The 14594-nt window shown below is 41.1% G+C and overlaps 1 protein-coding gene across 1 annotated transcript in view; it reads left to right on the top strand.

Annotated features, from left to right (window-relative positions):
* Window positions 1–14594, top strand: part of LOC136829549 (uncharacterized) — a 112809-nt gene that overhangs the window by 78657 nt on the left and 19558 nt on the right. Inside the window, exons 2-4 of the mRNA XM_067088387.1 lie at window positions 4727–4960; window positions 5169–5240; window positions 12464–13490. Coding sequence (XP_066944488.1) covers window positions 4739–4960; window positions 5169–5240; window positions 12464–13490 — 1321 coding nt within the window. The 5' untranslated portion in view covers window positions 4727–4738. The remainder of the gene's footprint in view (window positions 1–4726; window positions 4961–5168; window positions 5241–12463; window positions 13491–14594) is intronic.

Raw genomic sequence — 14594 nt, 5'->3', positions numbered from 1 at the left:
CGGTACGAGTGCAGGGGCGGCTTCAGGTTTTCCTGGAGAAGGCGTCCAGGGCTCCGGTGGTGGGGTGGGTCATCTCGGAGGGTCGGGCATCTACTTAGAGCTCGGGAACGGCGGGAAGCGGCGAGGCGGTGAAGGGTCTGTTGGCGCATGGGTTGTCATCTTGGGTCAGCTAGGTCCTTCGGGTCACTCTGGGGTCACCAGTGTAAGGATGGGGTTGAGTGACATACTGGCTGGGTGTTGACTGGTTTATTGGTTGGTTCCTTACTGAATGAATGTACAGAATCTTCGAAGATGCTATTGGCGTGTGCGAGTGGTAAAGTAGAATCTACACACAGACGGGAAAACACAGGTAATGATTCGGGCATCTGTGTTTGTCGGCAGACAAACAGATGGCGATATTGAGAGACATAATAAACGTACAGTGATGAAACATATATCAATGGAAAGGTCAGGAAATTCTACATATGGCCAATTGCATGAGATTCGAGACATTAATGAATACAATGCAGCAGCATAATACTGTATATGTGAAATGGTGAGACGTTTGGCGTCTTCACAAACAGAAACATACAGTTTGATACAGAAGATTCGGTGGAACATTATGAGTACATGATTAGAATGCTTGCATATCAATGCAAGTAGTGGTGATTGTACATATATCAAGACAACAATGGTTAGGGAGAAACAGACTGAAATATTGTATGGTAGAAGTTTCGTTCCTTCAGAGAAAGGAAACGAGATGCTCTTGTTTGTCTAGTCCCTTCCGATGGATGATGAACACACGAACACACACGTGTTTGAAGAGACGGCGTCCGGGCGACGGGCTCTGCAGTACTCCCCCAAGCAAGGCATCGATGCGGAAATTCTTGCTGACAATTGTTTGGATGAAGGGCTTGGGCTAGGGGCGGGTAGGAGGCTGAAGGGCGGCGCCAGCCAGCAGGAACTCGAGGAGGACAGTAGCGGGTTGAAGGGTGATGTCGGATGATCCTTCGGCAGCCAGCTGGAGGGGGACAGCTGAAGGATGACAGCGGCTGATCGCCGGTAGCCGGCTCGAGGGCTGAAGGATGACAGCGGCTGATCCTTTGTAGCCATCTTGAGGGGGTGGCAGCAGGCTGAAGGATGATGTCGGCTGGTCCTTCGTTGGTGAGCTCGTCCGGCACGAGTGCAGGGCGGCTTCAGGTTTTCCTGGAGAAGGCGCCCAGGGCTCCGGTGGTGGGGTGGGTCATCTCGGAGGGTCGGGCATCTACTTAGAGCTCGGGAACGGCGGGAAGCGGCGAGGCGGTGAAGGGTCTGTTGGCGCATGGGTTGTCATCTTGGGTCAGCTAGGTCCTTCGGGTCACTCTGGGGTCACCAGTGTAAGGATGGGGTTGAGTGACATACTGGCTGGGTGTTGACTGGTTTATTGGTTGGTTCCTTACTGAATGAATGTACAGAATCTTCGAAGATGCTATTGGCGTGTGCGAGTGGTAAAGTAGAATCTACACACAGACGGGAAAACACAGGTAATGATTCGGGCATCTGTGTTTGTCGGCAGACAAACAGATGGTGATATTGAGAGACATAATAAACATACAGTGATGAAACATATATCAATGGAAAGGTCAGGAAATTCTACATATGGCCAATTGCATGAGATTCGAGACATTAATGAATACAATGTAGCAGCATAATACTGTATATGTGAAATGGTGAGACGTTTGGCGTCTTCACAAACAGAAACATACAGTTTGATACAGAAGATTCGGTGGAACATTATGAGTACATGATTAGAATGCTTGCATATCAATGCAAGTAGTGGTGATTGTACATATATCAAGACAACAATGGTTAGGGAGAAACAGACTGAAATATTGTATGGTAGAAGTTTCGTTCCTTCAGAGAAAGGAAACGAGATGCTCTTGTTTTGTCTAGTCCCTTCCGATGGATGATGAACACACGAACACACACGTGTTTGGAAGAGACGGCGTCGGGGCGACGGGCTCTTACAGTACTCCCCCCAAGCAAGGCATCGATGCGGAAATCGTCTTGCTGACAATTGTAATTGGCTCGAAGGGCTTGGGCTAGGGGCGGGTAGGCTGGCTGAAGGCGGCGCCAGCCAGCAGGAACTCGAGGAGGACAGTAGCGGATTGAAGGGTGATGTCGGATGATCCTTCGGTAGCCAGCTGGAGGGGGACAGCTGAAGGATGACGGCGGCTGATCCTTCGGTAGCCGGCTCGAGGGCTGAAGGATGACGGCGGCTGATCCTTTGGTAGCCATCTCGAGGGGGGCGGCAGCAGGCTGAAGGATGATGTCGGCTGGTCCTTCGTTGGTGAGCTTGTCCGTACGAGTGCAGGGGCGGCTTCAGGTTTTCCTGGAGAAGGCGTCCAGGGCCCGGTGGTGGGGTGGGTCATCTCGGAGGGTCGGGCATCTACTTAGAGCTCGGGAACGGCGGGAAGCGGCGAGGCGGTGAAGGGTCTGTTGGCGCATGGGTTGTCATCTTGGGTCAGCTAGGTCCTTCGGGTCACTCTGGGTCACCAGTGTAAGGATGGGGTTGAGTGACATACTGGCTGGGTGTTGACTGGTTTATTGGTTGGTTCCTTACTGAATGAATGTACAGAATCTTCGAAGATGCTATTGGCGTGTGCAAGTGGTAAAGTAGAATCTACACACAGACGGGAAAACACAGGTAATGATTCGGCATCTGTGTTTGTCGGCAGACAAACAGATGGCGATATTGAGAGACATAATAAACGTACAGTGATGAAACATATATCAATGGAAAGGTCAGAAATTCTACATATGGCCAATTGCATGAGATTGAGACATTAATGAATACAATGCAGCAGCATAATACTGTATATGTGAAATGGTGAGACATTTGGCATCTTCACAAACAGAAACATACTTACAGTTTGATACAGAAGATTCGGTGGAACACAGAAGATTCTGTGGAACATTATGAGTACATGATTAGAATGCTTGCATGGCAATGCAAGTAGTGGTGATTGTACATATATCAAGACGACAATGGTTAGGAAGAAACAGATGGAAATATTGTATGGTAGAAGTTTCGTTCCTTCAGAGAAAGAAAACGAGATGCTCTTGTTTTGTCTTGTCCCCTCTGATGGATGATGAACACACGAACACACGTGTGTTTGGAAGAGACGGCGTTGGGGCGACGGGCTCTTACACATCCATCAAGTAGTTCGTAAGCCTGGGGAGGCTTCATATGAGGGTACTGCAGTTCTTCCTGAAGGTCAACTGGAACAGGAAGACCCACCCGGACTTGTTTGTCTTTCCAGTCACTCTGGAAATCAAAGAAGATTTGAGATGGTGGCTTGCAGTAGAATGTCTCTTGGATGGGGAGCTCTTCTGGGAGACATGGAAGTCTCGGGAGTCTGGTCTCTAAAAGAGAAGCTCCTACACATCTTCAGAGAAGTGAAAGCTGTACACCTGGCTCTTTAGTCATTCGCAGAAGTGACTTTCGGCAAGACAGTAGCAGTGATATCGGACAACACCTCAGCACATAAAGAACCAAGGAGGCACCCACTCATTCTCCCTTTACGAGGCCACCAAAGACCTTCTTTTATGGGCGAAGAAGAACCGCACTGTTCTGGTGACAAGGTTCATTCAAGGGAAGCTAAACATAATAGCAGATGGACTGAGTTGGCACAAACAGGTCCTTCCCATGGAATGGGCGCTAGATCCACAGGTGTTTACCAACCTGTGGAAGTTGTGGGGACAGCCGTCGATAGACCTGTTTGCGACGTCAAAGAACCATCACCTCCCGTTGTTCTGCTCCCCGGCTCCAGACCCTCTGGCATGGGTGACAGATGCCATGCTCCAGAGTTGGTCGTTCCTAGACCTGTACGCCTTCCCATCATTCAACATGGTGAAGGAAGTCGTCAACAAATTTGTATCCCATCAGGACAAGAAGATGATTTTAGTAGTCCCCTTTTGGCCTCAAAGAGAATGGTTCTCGGATCTCCTCAAGCTGCTAGTCAACTACCCAAGGCTCCTTCCACAGAAGCCAAAGCTTCTCAAACGACAGCACTTCCACTAGTTTCTTTATACCAAACGGAACTGTCGCCCATGGGATGGAATTGTAAGATATCCGAGTACTCTGTCATTGGCTCTTGCTTCTCTACATGTGTATGCTAAGCCAATAGCATAACTCTTGTAAAGACAGTGTCTTCATGCTGACTGAAAAAACTGAACTTGTATGAAGTAATCTCTCTGATTAGATAGTAAATGAAAATATAGACATAAGATATGAGTGCTGTTGACCATTGAAGTTCTCTGAACGTGAGCTGATTCCGGATGACAGCTCTGCTCCAACCAGAATTATGTAGTAATATCAAAAGGTCATTATATGCATCCAGTATTGCACCATTTGCAATCTTAAGTGACTGAAACGAGTGCTGGATGGAACTCAATCATAGAATCTGCCATTGTGTTGTGTGTGTGTGTGTTTGTGTGTGTGTGTGTGTGTATGTGTTAGTAAACTTTGTTACAGCAGAGACATCCATTGAATATTCTGTCCCAAAGAATCCTGTAGAGAGGGAATGACAGCTAAGCAACTGATAGACAAATCCCCACCCCCAAAAGTGGTCTTTAAGCCTGGTAAATATTAAAGATTTATGTATGTACTGTATGTGAATTAAGATTGTACCAAACAAAAATTATGCTATTTTACAAAGTGACTTATCTGAATTGTTGCCTTCCTATCATACCTCTATTTTTTCAGATCTTATGGGTTATGGGGTACTACCACCACATTCCTGCTTTCTCCATTGTGGTGGCTTTATATTTTTTATCCCTTACCCTAAGTGTGATTGCTGATGAGGATGCCCTCGCTAGCTGGACACAAGGTGAATCAGGATCTCTTCCAGCTGTGGCATCTCCAGACGACGCAGAATTAGAGGAAGTTTGCAAATGCCTTAGTGGTGACAGCTATTCTCAGCCATGTGCACAACTGGTGGTTAGAAGGGAGTCTTTTGTTCTGATGCATTTACAGAATTGATATCTGTACACGAGAGTGTATTGTGTAATGCAATTCTTAGATTTTAAACTTTACGTGATAAATATCCCTTTCAAAAATTCACTTCTGATTGAATAAGATTCTCTCTCTCTCTCTCTCTCTCTCTCTCTCTCTCTCTCTCTCTCTCTCTCTCTCTCTCTCCATCCAGAATTACAGCCCAATCATTCGTGATGGAACCTGTTTTGGCAACGCTGATACTCAGAAGCGGGATGTTACTTCGGTAAGTTTTCAACTTTTTGACAGTGTTAGCGTATTCTAAGGTTTTGTAAAGGAATTTCACACATTAATTTGCTGTTAAAAGTTCTTCTATTGCTTGCCTGTGTAAATTACTTTCAGGTCTAAGCAGCTATCCTAGGGTTCTACTGAATGGGTCTCAATTTTTTTCTTTTTTATTGATGTCACCAAGTCATTACCTATAGAGCCTCTGGAGTTTATAAGGTTTCTTCTGGAATGTACTTTAATCAAATCAAATATAATCATTTAGGTGTTTATAAAGCACTGCACAGAGTAAGAAAAGTCAATAAATGGCAAATTGTCTGGCATAATGATTTAATAATGTAAAGGAGAAAACACTTTGGTTTGGCAGGTCCATTACAAAATGAATGGTATACTGTATAGTAATATGTGCTTAAAGCTATGGTATGCTGTCAGAGTGTGAGATTAGATCTCTCTTCCTGAAAAACAAATAACATAGCTTACATAATCAACCACTCCATGTATATAGGTATATTCCGGTGATAATTCAAGAGAGGAGGGAATTGATGCAAGAAAATTTCTCGCAGTAGCTTGAGACCAAATTTTCAGTGCCTCCATGGGTAATCAACTTAAAATATAGGGCCTAGAGTCTGTATGTGAGTTACCAACCACTCTGCTGCAGTAATAGTAAGGGTGTTTCCTGAAAGCCATGATAGGATGAGGAGTAAACAAATTGTACAACAGATCACATGAGTTTTGCTAAAATATTTGTTCCTATGAAGTAAACAAGTCTTCATAAATGTTTTGTGAAGTATACAGACCTTTGTTTCATATAAGGATTCTTTAGCAACAGCTGGTTCTTTCATTGAAGCTTAACAGTGCAGTTAAGGCTTAGCAAATTAATGGGGAGTTCCACCAGCTGACCTGGCTGAAATCTCACTTTTTCTTTGGCTGTCACCGAATCAAAAGTTTAATGTTGTTCCTACAGTATACTGGTCACTAAACAGCTCTGATTGTGAAGCTTTATTATTCATTTGATTTTATTTATTGTACAAGTAGTTTTTCTGTTTGTCAGGAATATGAGAACGGCATGAATATCGTAGGTATTGGTCAGCTGTTAATGCCCATGAGCAGTATTGAATAGATATTTTTGGAGGGGTGAATAGTGCTCTGGGAAATCTCTTAGTGCATCAGTTTTTGTCTTTTAGATACTGTATTAGTGTCATCAGGTGGTGAATCTCCTCTTCTTTCCCCTGCTGTCAGCACTCTGGGGGGGAATGCTAACATCCCATGTTGAGACCATTCCCTTTGTTCACCCCTTAAATGGACAGTTTGTTGAGGGATTGGTGAGTAGAGAAAGCTACTTCTCTGCTTTCCTTGGGTTTGGCCAGGTGATGGTTTGATGGCTACCCATCCAGTGATAGCCTCTAGCCCCTAGTTGCCTATGTCCAGTGATATCTTCTTAGGCTCTGAAGGTTTTTTTCCAAGTCATGAGGTTGCTTAGTTTGCCTGGACATCATTTCATGCTCACTGCCTGTATCTTCCATCATTACACTTGGCATGTAGGCCAAGTCTGTGTCCCAGCTTTCTTGATCAGTTACCTGTTACCTTGTTCTTGAGATAATAGGTCATTGCTCACTCTTGTACCTCTCCAGTGGGGCTTGTCTTGTGCTTAGGAGGGCCTCTACACAAGGAAATGGCTTTGACCTTGGTTAGTATCTTTGTCCCCATGAATTGTGCCCTATTGGGACCTATCAGGCACAGATATGATGATTCAGTGCCTGCAGTTTTCTCTTTCACATTAGTTCCATAAGACTCTTTTCACTATAGCAACTAGCTAGTTTTTAAGCGAGCCTTAGAAAGGTTGTAGCTTAGTCTCAAAGCACCAGGGTTTTTTTCATTCAGGGTTTGTGTCAAGAACACATTGCTTTTGTTTGACTACCTTGTGAAGATCACAGGAGGAGGTGTTCCCTTGATTCTTTAGGGAATGTCTTTCCTTTCAGCTGACCTTAGGAGCTTCTACCTTGCCTTGGTTCATCAGAGGAAATCCTGCTCATTGAGCATTGGGTAGCCTTGTACTCTTTAGAGGACAAGACTTTCTTCAGGAGCCTTGATACCCCCACACACACACACACACACACACACACACACACACACACACACACACACACACACACACACACACACACACACACACACACACTCTCTCTCTCTCTCTCTCTCTCTCTCTCTCTCTCTCTCTCTCTCTCTCTCTCTCTCTCTCTCTCTTATTGACATTTGTTCCTGTGAGTCAACATACAAGAAGTCTTAAAGTATCTGCTCTAACTTCCTTTCTGTCACATTGCAGTCAAGGTATCTCTTGTTCCTTCAGAAAAAGTTTGATCCTGAATTTCTTTCACTCTCCATGCTGTGCACTGTTGTGATAATGGCACCTGCTGATGCTCTGGACCCTTACTTCTTTCTCAGGACATCTATGATACCTTTTTGAGTGCTTATGTTAGCTCAGTTTGATTCTCTTCTACAAGAGTTTGTTAATCATCCTGGCCCTAATTTCTGCTTTCTGAGCTTTGATCTTGAAACCCATGGCAGATGGGAGTAAGAAGATAGATTCTCGAGGTATCTCTAGAACATTCCTAGCATACTGTAGTTGGGCACTAATCCTCTCTGAAGAAGGGCATGGTCCCCAATCCCCATTTTTGGACTGAGGTACTGTATTGTAGAACCCAAATGATTCCTGTCATTTTCTTTGTGACTGCTCACAACCTGGATCTCACAAAAGGCTCTTGTTGGACATGTGTTTTTAGCCCAGTCTTTGGGAAGATCAAGCCATCCAGGACTCAAATCTTTGTTGTATTTCCTTAATTTTTCAACAGTATGAGTTGGCAGATTAAGTGCTGAAATGGATATTTCTCAGTAGATTGTCCAGGATCTCGCACCAGGTTTGTTTTATCAAGCCCCCCTCTTATGAAGAGGGGGGATTCCAGGGGGTTCTGGTTCTGGGGATAGGGCTCTATTGGCATTCTATCTGGTTTGCCCATAATATGATTAGGGTGGGGACGATTGTATTCTTTTAATACTCTGTCCTAGCAAGTGGGTTTGGCTTACACTTGGGCCACTCTAATCATGTTGTACCATCCCCTGTGGGGTAGGGTAGGGGGTGGATATTTGGGAGTCGGTTCTGACTTGTGCCGTTGGTGGAAGAATAAATTCCATGAAAGGCTGTTGATATCTTTTTAAGGTTTTCAGGTTTATTTTTTTTTTTTTTCAACCAATCTTTATGGCTAGTCACTATAAGGATTCGAGTACCCCTGGGCCCTTTGATGATGCTGTTTTGGCACAGATGATGACCTCTGCACCCACCATGGAGATTGAAAATTCTCCAAATATCAATGACTTCTACAAAAATAAATTGACGCAGGGCAGTCATAACAAATCTCCTTATCATTCTCCTGACTTCCCCTCCCCTGAACCCTTTCATTGATGACGACTTCAAGCAAGGACACAGAATTCTCTAAGAAATCTTCATCCAAAATTAAATCCTCAAAAATTTGAGAATGCTCCATATCGAAGACTTAAGTCAGCTGTGATTATGAAATGATCTCGACAGCTTTGAGATCATTTGGAACTGTTGTAGAAATCAGGATGAACTTTATTGATATTGAATCTAAATGGGAAGCCTGGGTTACCTTTAGTAGCCATGATGAGGCTCTAAAGGCTAGTAGTATGAGAAGGGCTATACAAATAGGTAAGCTACAGTACATGGAGCCTTAACAGACGGAGTCCCCAAAAACATGTGCCATCTAAATGGGCTCAGGATAAACCAGAGAGAAAGCAGAGTGCAGAAGTAATGACTCCTAAACCTCCTATGTGGCTGGCAGCTTCAGCCAAGCAGGAAAATTTTATCTACTACAAATTTTGCAGGTTTTTCAGAAAAAGGTGAGAGGAATAAAGAGCTGTGATATTTCTCATTTTGGGAAGAACACCATTCTTATTCATGCCAAATCCACAATCCAAGCATATATGCTGACCTTGCTCGACATTAAAAATGATGAAATGATTACGAAGATCAAACCTCACTTAAGCTTTAGTTATGGGAGAGGAGTACTATTTGATAAAACTTATATGACATGACAGAAGAAGAAATTCTAGAAATGAGCCCCACTTCAGTGGAGAATGAAAAAGGCAGCTATTACCAACCTGATCATTTTAACCTTTGTAGGCTCTGAAGTACCTTCTCGTGTCATATTTGAAATGAAAGGGTACGAGTACGTCCTTTCCAGCAAAGACCAGTGCAGTGCTATCATTGTTTTTATATAAGTAGCTCACCAAGCAATTACATAGCTACTAGCTTTCCACACGAGTCTTAAAAGTGCAAATTTTCGCGGTGGCTCTACCATCACTAGTGTAGGTGACAGGGTCCTGCCCACATTCTGGATTGTTAGGTACAACTCAGCAAAGAGCTTCAATTCGTGTTCTGCCAGCTCCCAGCTAACATCGGTGCTTTTGTGCAGTCTCATCATGATTTTTTAGATATATTTGTCCAGCTCTTTAATGAACTATTCAGGTTTTCCGTGTTTTTGGTGTGTGCCGAATATTTTTCTTAGCTATTTAGCAATTTTGTTAGCTGTGGTTAACTTTATTCTGATTATTTTTGAGATATGATTCTAGTATATTTAATAAAGATTTTAATTATATTATTTTATATACTAGGTATATATTTTAAATATAAAAGTTTTATATTTTTATTGGTTTTACCTAATACAGTATTCTTTTTTATGTTCATATTTTAACACTGAATTTTACTAGTATGTTATCATTCACTTATTCACTATCAATCATATCATTATTTTATATATTTCATCTTCACTATGGCGCTGAATAAACCTGATGGATTCTGGTGCTTGGTCTTCAAGACAAATTTCATAATCAGTCAATCAATCAATCTACCTCCTAGGAAAATCTTCCCCATTCATGAACTGAAATCCCTTATCCAACAGCTACCCCATACATTTCTTATTCTGGGAGATATGGGTAGCAGAAGTCCTCTTTGGGGTGCCAATCAGAGAAGAAATTGCCTTTCTTCCATCATAGAAAGTGAAAATGTAGGATTCCTAAAGATAGGAGAGTACACAATTTTATATTCAGACGGGCACGTTGTCAGCAGTTGACTTAGTTGCATGCAGTGATGACTGCCCTATTGACTTCATTTGGAGATTAATAAAAGACAGATTTACTACTTACCATTTCCAAATTGAATTGAAATGAATATATCTTCAAGTCTTCTGTCTTCAAAGTTACCTAAATGGAACATTTTTAAAGCTGATTGGGCAGTATTCAAGGAACACAGTTTAACAGATGACTCTGGTGATGACTTTTCCTCTGCAGATGATGCTCTTTACTTTTTTTAATACAATTATATTCTCTGCTGGGCTTCAGTCATTACCAAGGACTAAAGGCAGATTTATCTGCCAACCAATTCGCTTGCCGGGAAACTCATAGAACTATGAGTTAGCATTCACCAGATATTGCAGACAAAAATATAAATATTACCTTATTGAATTTTGAAAGGCAAGAGCTCGTTTCCACATGGAAATTAAAAAAGCTTGAAAGGAATCTTTGACAATTTGCATATCATTAAAGTCAAAAACACCCCTGACTGTAGTGTGGAAGAGAAAAATAGCAGGCAAACCTACTCCTTGTCAACCTACAGTTCTTGAGATCAATGGTTTTGATTTTGCAGATCACAGGTTGGTCACATATGAGTTTGTCATTTTGCTAAAGTTGCAAAGAAAAATGATGACAAACCCATTCTGCTCAAAGAAGTAAATGGAGCAGGTAGAAACTAATTTTAATGCATTAAGGAATGAACAAATACAATCTGCCTTTTAGCATGGGAGAATCTGAATTGGCTTTAAGTAAGTGTATTGAATTAACTTCTGGACCAGATGATGACATGACATACCTAGTGATTAAGCACACACCAAAACAGAAAGTTCTTCATATCAAGCCTAATTAATAGAATTTTTTTAGACCATATCTTCCCAAAGCTATGGGAGATGTTTAAATTACTCCCATTTAGGAAACCATGGGAAGACCCTTTCAAGACAGAATTATTGTCCTGTTGCATTGAAATCATGTCTGTGTAAGATTATGGAAAAAATTAACTCATTTGATTTGGTACTTGGAACATGGTAAATATTTGTCCCCTGCTTCATGTGCTCTTCAAGTACTGTATGCATTCCACAACTGTTGTGTGGTTCAAGTGAAATCTCCAGTATATGAAGCTTTTGCTGAAAATACAGCATCACATCACCGTTTTCTTGACCATAGGAAGGCTGATGACATAACATGGAAGTATGGCATTCTGAGGGTTCTTCATGAATGTAACCCGAGAAGCAATTTGCCTCCTTTTATCAAGGCTTTTATTAAAAATAGACTATTCCAGGTTTAAGTTGGAGCAGCAGTGTGAGAAATGTTTAATCAAGAAGTGCTACAAGGTAGTAATCTAAGCATAATCTTGTTCGCCTTAGCAATCAGTGGAGTATCCAAAATGATTCCCTCAGATGTAGCTTACACTCTGTTGATGATCTTTCGAAATCTTCTGCAGCAACAAGGATGGCAGTGGCTGAACACCCTCTGGCGCTCTGCAAATAATGTATATATACATTCCACAGAAAATTCTGCGAATAGGTGAAGCAGTGAATCTGGAACAGTGAATAGGTGGGGGTCCACTGTAAAGTGGGCTAAGATGAATGGATGTAGCTTCTTAGTAAAATAGTAGCCATGCACTTTTGCCATATAAGAGGTGTCCATTCTGTATAAAATTTGTTGACGCTTTTTAGCTTTGCTGTATATTATTAATATGAATTATATCTCTATCCACACTTTGTTCAAGCAAACACTTGATAATCTAGACTTTCTTTAAATATCTGTATCGCAATAATAACTTAGGAAGTAAATTATACAGCTGTACCATTGATTGCCATGGTAAAGTTTGGCTTAAATTAGTTTTGTTGCTCTTGATTTAAATTGATGTTCATTTTAAGTGATACATGAGATGTAGTGTATTCATAAGGAGGATATTAAAAGACTTTAATCTGTAAAGGATGTTATGCAGGTATGTACCCTGCGTGGTGTTGGTAACTTCATTAAACTTGTTAAATTAATGATGCAAATTACTTATAGAATTTTATGTCTTTATAACTTCAGGATCTATACTAACTTCTTTCCTACTGATTATTTCAGCAGAGTGATGCAAGCTTTGGATCTCCCCCAGCATTTGTTGAGAATAAAAAATGTCAAGGTACAAGGAGCATTGTATTGTCTTCCTCAGGCCCTGAAAGACAGCTAACCCTGACGACAGAGGGTTCTGTTCTCATTTGTCCTGGCAGTATCGACACAAGTTTACAACAGCTGAATGTGGTTGGTGTCAATAAAGTAATAATTGCACCAGGTGCCTTCAAACCACGGGATTCTAATATTTTTCTTAATTTTGCAAATGTTCGAGAAAAGATAGTTATTCCTGAGAAAGCATTTTCTGTAAAAGTTGTTCCAGAATCACCAGCATGGGAAGAAGTAGAAATTGACAGCATCCAAACTCCTCCTAGAGTAAGGGTGGATATTAGTGCAGTTTCTGAAGTTGAATTCAAAAGTCGTAGTATTGTGGCACCCATTGTGAAGTTGAAGTTATCACAAATTAATAATATCATGTTCAATACAAAAGCTATCATACCATATGTACACCCTGAGGCTTCAGCTTTTGAAATTGGTAACTGCCAGTCAGTTGAATTGGCCCCTGAAACAATAAATACTGGAAAATTTGAAGCAAAGTACATAAAATCACTGCTGATGAAAGAGAGGGCTGTTGAGGTTGTTGAAGGCAAGGCAAAAGTAGAACATATTGCAAATATGACCCTCCTGGATGAAGCTCTTAGTATAGGGTCTGGGGCTGATATAATCCTTGATAACATAACATTAGCTTCAGCAGGCATCAGGTCTATACAGGGTACAGGACCAGGTAACATTCATCGTGCTACATTTTCACATGTGAAAGGCAAAAAACTGGAATCTGTTGCAATTTGTATTAGGTCTGAAACTGCTCTAGTTTCCAGTGTAGAGATTGCTGCTGGAGATGGTGAGATTGCAGCATGCCTTCAAGGACAAGAATACCATGCAGATGCAATTCCTGGAGCTGTTGTTATCTGCAAAAAAACTGAAATAACAGCAGGCATTTGTGATGACCCACGTTGTGAGAAATGTTCACCCAATACTAAAGGTATGAATGTTTATCTTCCTTTTTGGGGGGTGGGGGAGTATTTTGAGTGACTGATTACTATTTAGAAGTAAAGATTGTATGGTGTGTATGTACAGAAGTATATGAAATATTTTCCTTCCATGGTTGTCAGCATGAGAATTTTTCTTCTGATATATAACTATTGTGAGAGACGAAAAGTTCATGTTTGATAGGTGCTTTCAATTTAATTAATGTAAAGTGTTGAATTTTGAACAGTAACTTTGTTTACTAATGAATAAGAAGTCATTTTTTCAGTGGTAGTTATCTAAATTTTTGTATTTGTCTTCATATATTCATTTCTGAACTTAAAAAAGTGCTTCATATTCCTATGATTTGAGTTGTTAATACTCTTTGTTCCTCCTTTTCTAAGTAAGTTGAGATTAGTGATTGATAATGGAATTGGACCTAGTTTTTTTTTATTGAACTGAAAAAAAATTGCTGTCTAATAAAGCCTCAAAATATGATAAATGGACAAAGGAGCTTGCACTTCATTCCCAACTTTCTGGTATTTTTAGTTAGTATTTCAGTAGTCTATGTAGTTTTTTCTTGATTTTGATGCAGATTACTGATTTTTCAGTCCCTGGAAACTCCTCTGTCCAGAACCAATTCATGAACACCTTATGATAACAAAACACCACCTTTTGCTTAGCAGATCCAACAAAACGCCACCTTTTGCTTAGCAAATCCTAATGCATTAAAAGTTTTAGGATGCATAATCATGTGCATAAATACATGCACTCTTAGTCTGGATATATTATAGAGAATATATTAAAGATCAAGGTCCTGCATTATTCTCATACAAAATTTCAGCAGTTTTTTAATCAAATAAGTAGTTAAGGTACTAGGACCCTAACCTACATTGATGGCTGGTTGATCAGGGCAGAACAGGCAGTAAATTATGGAAAAGCTTACCATTGCAGCTGATTTCTCATGGCGCACTTAACATTAGCAATGAGTCTGCGTGTCTACGACTGGCTACTAAAGATTAACAAGGTAGTTTTTTGGATCATATATTTCAGATATTTTCCAATTGTATTTTTGTTTAGCAGCTTGATATTCATACTCAAAATACACTATCATGTGGCA

The sequence above is a fragment of the Macrobrachium rosenbergii genome, chromosome 44 (genome assembly GCF_040412425.1).
Source record: "Macrobrachium rosenbergii isolate ZJJX-2024 chromosome 44, ASM4041242v1, whole genome shotgun sequence".
Taxonomy (NCBI): Eukaryota; Metazoa; Arthropoda; class Malacostraca; order Decapoda; family Palaemonidae; genus Macrobrachium; species Macrobrachium rosenbergii.
This window is presented reverse-complemented; position numbering and strand designations above follow the sequence as displayed.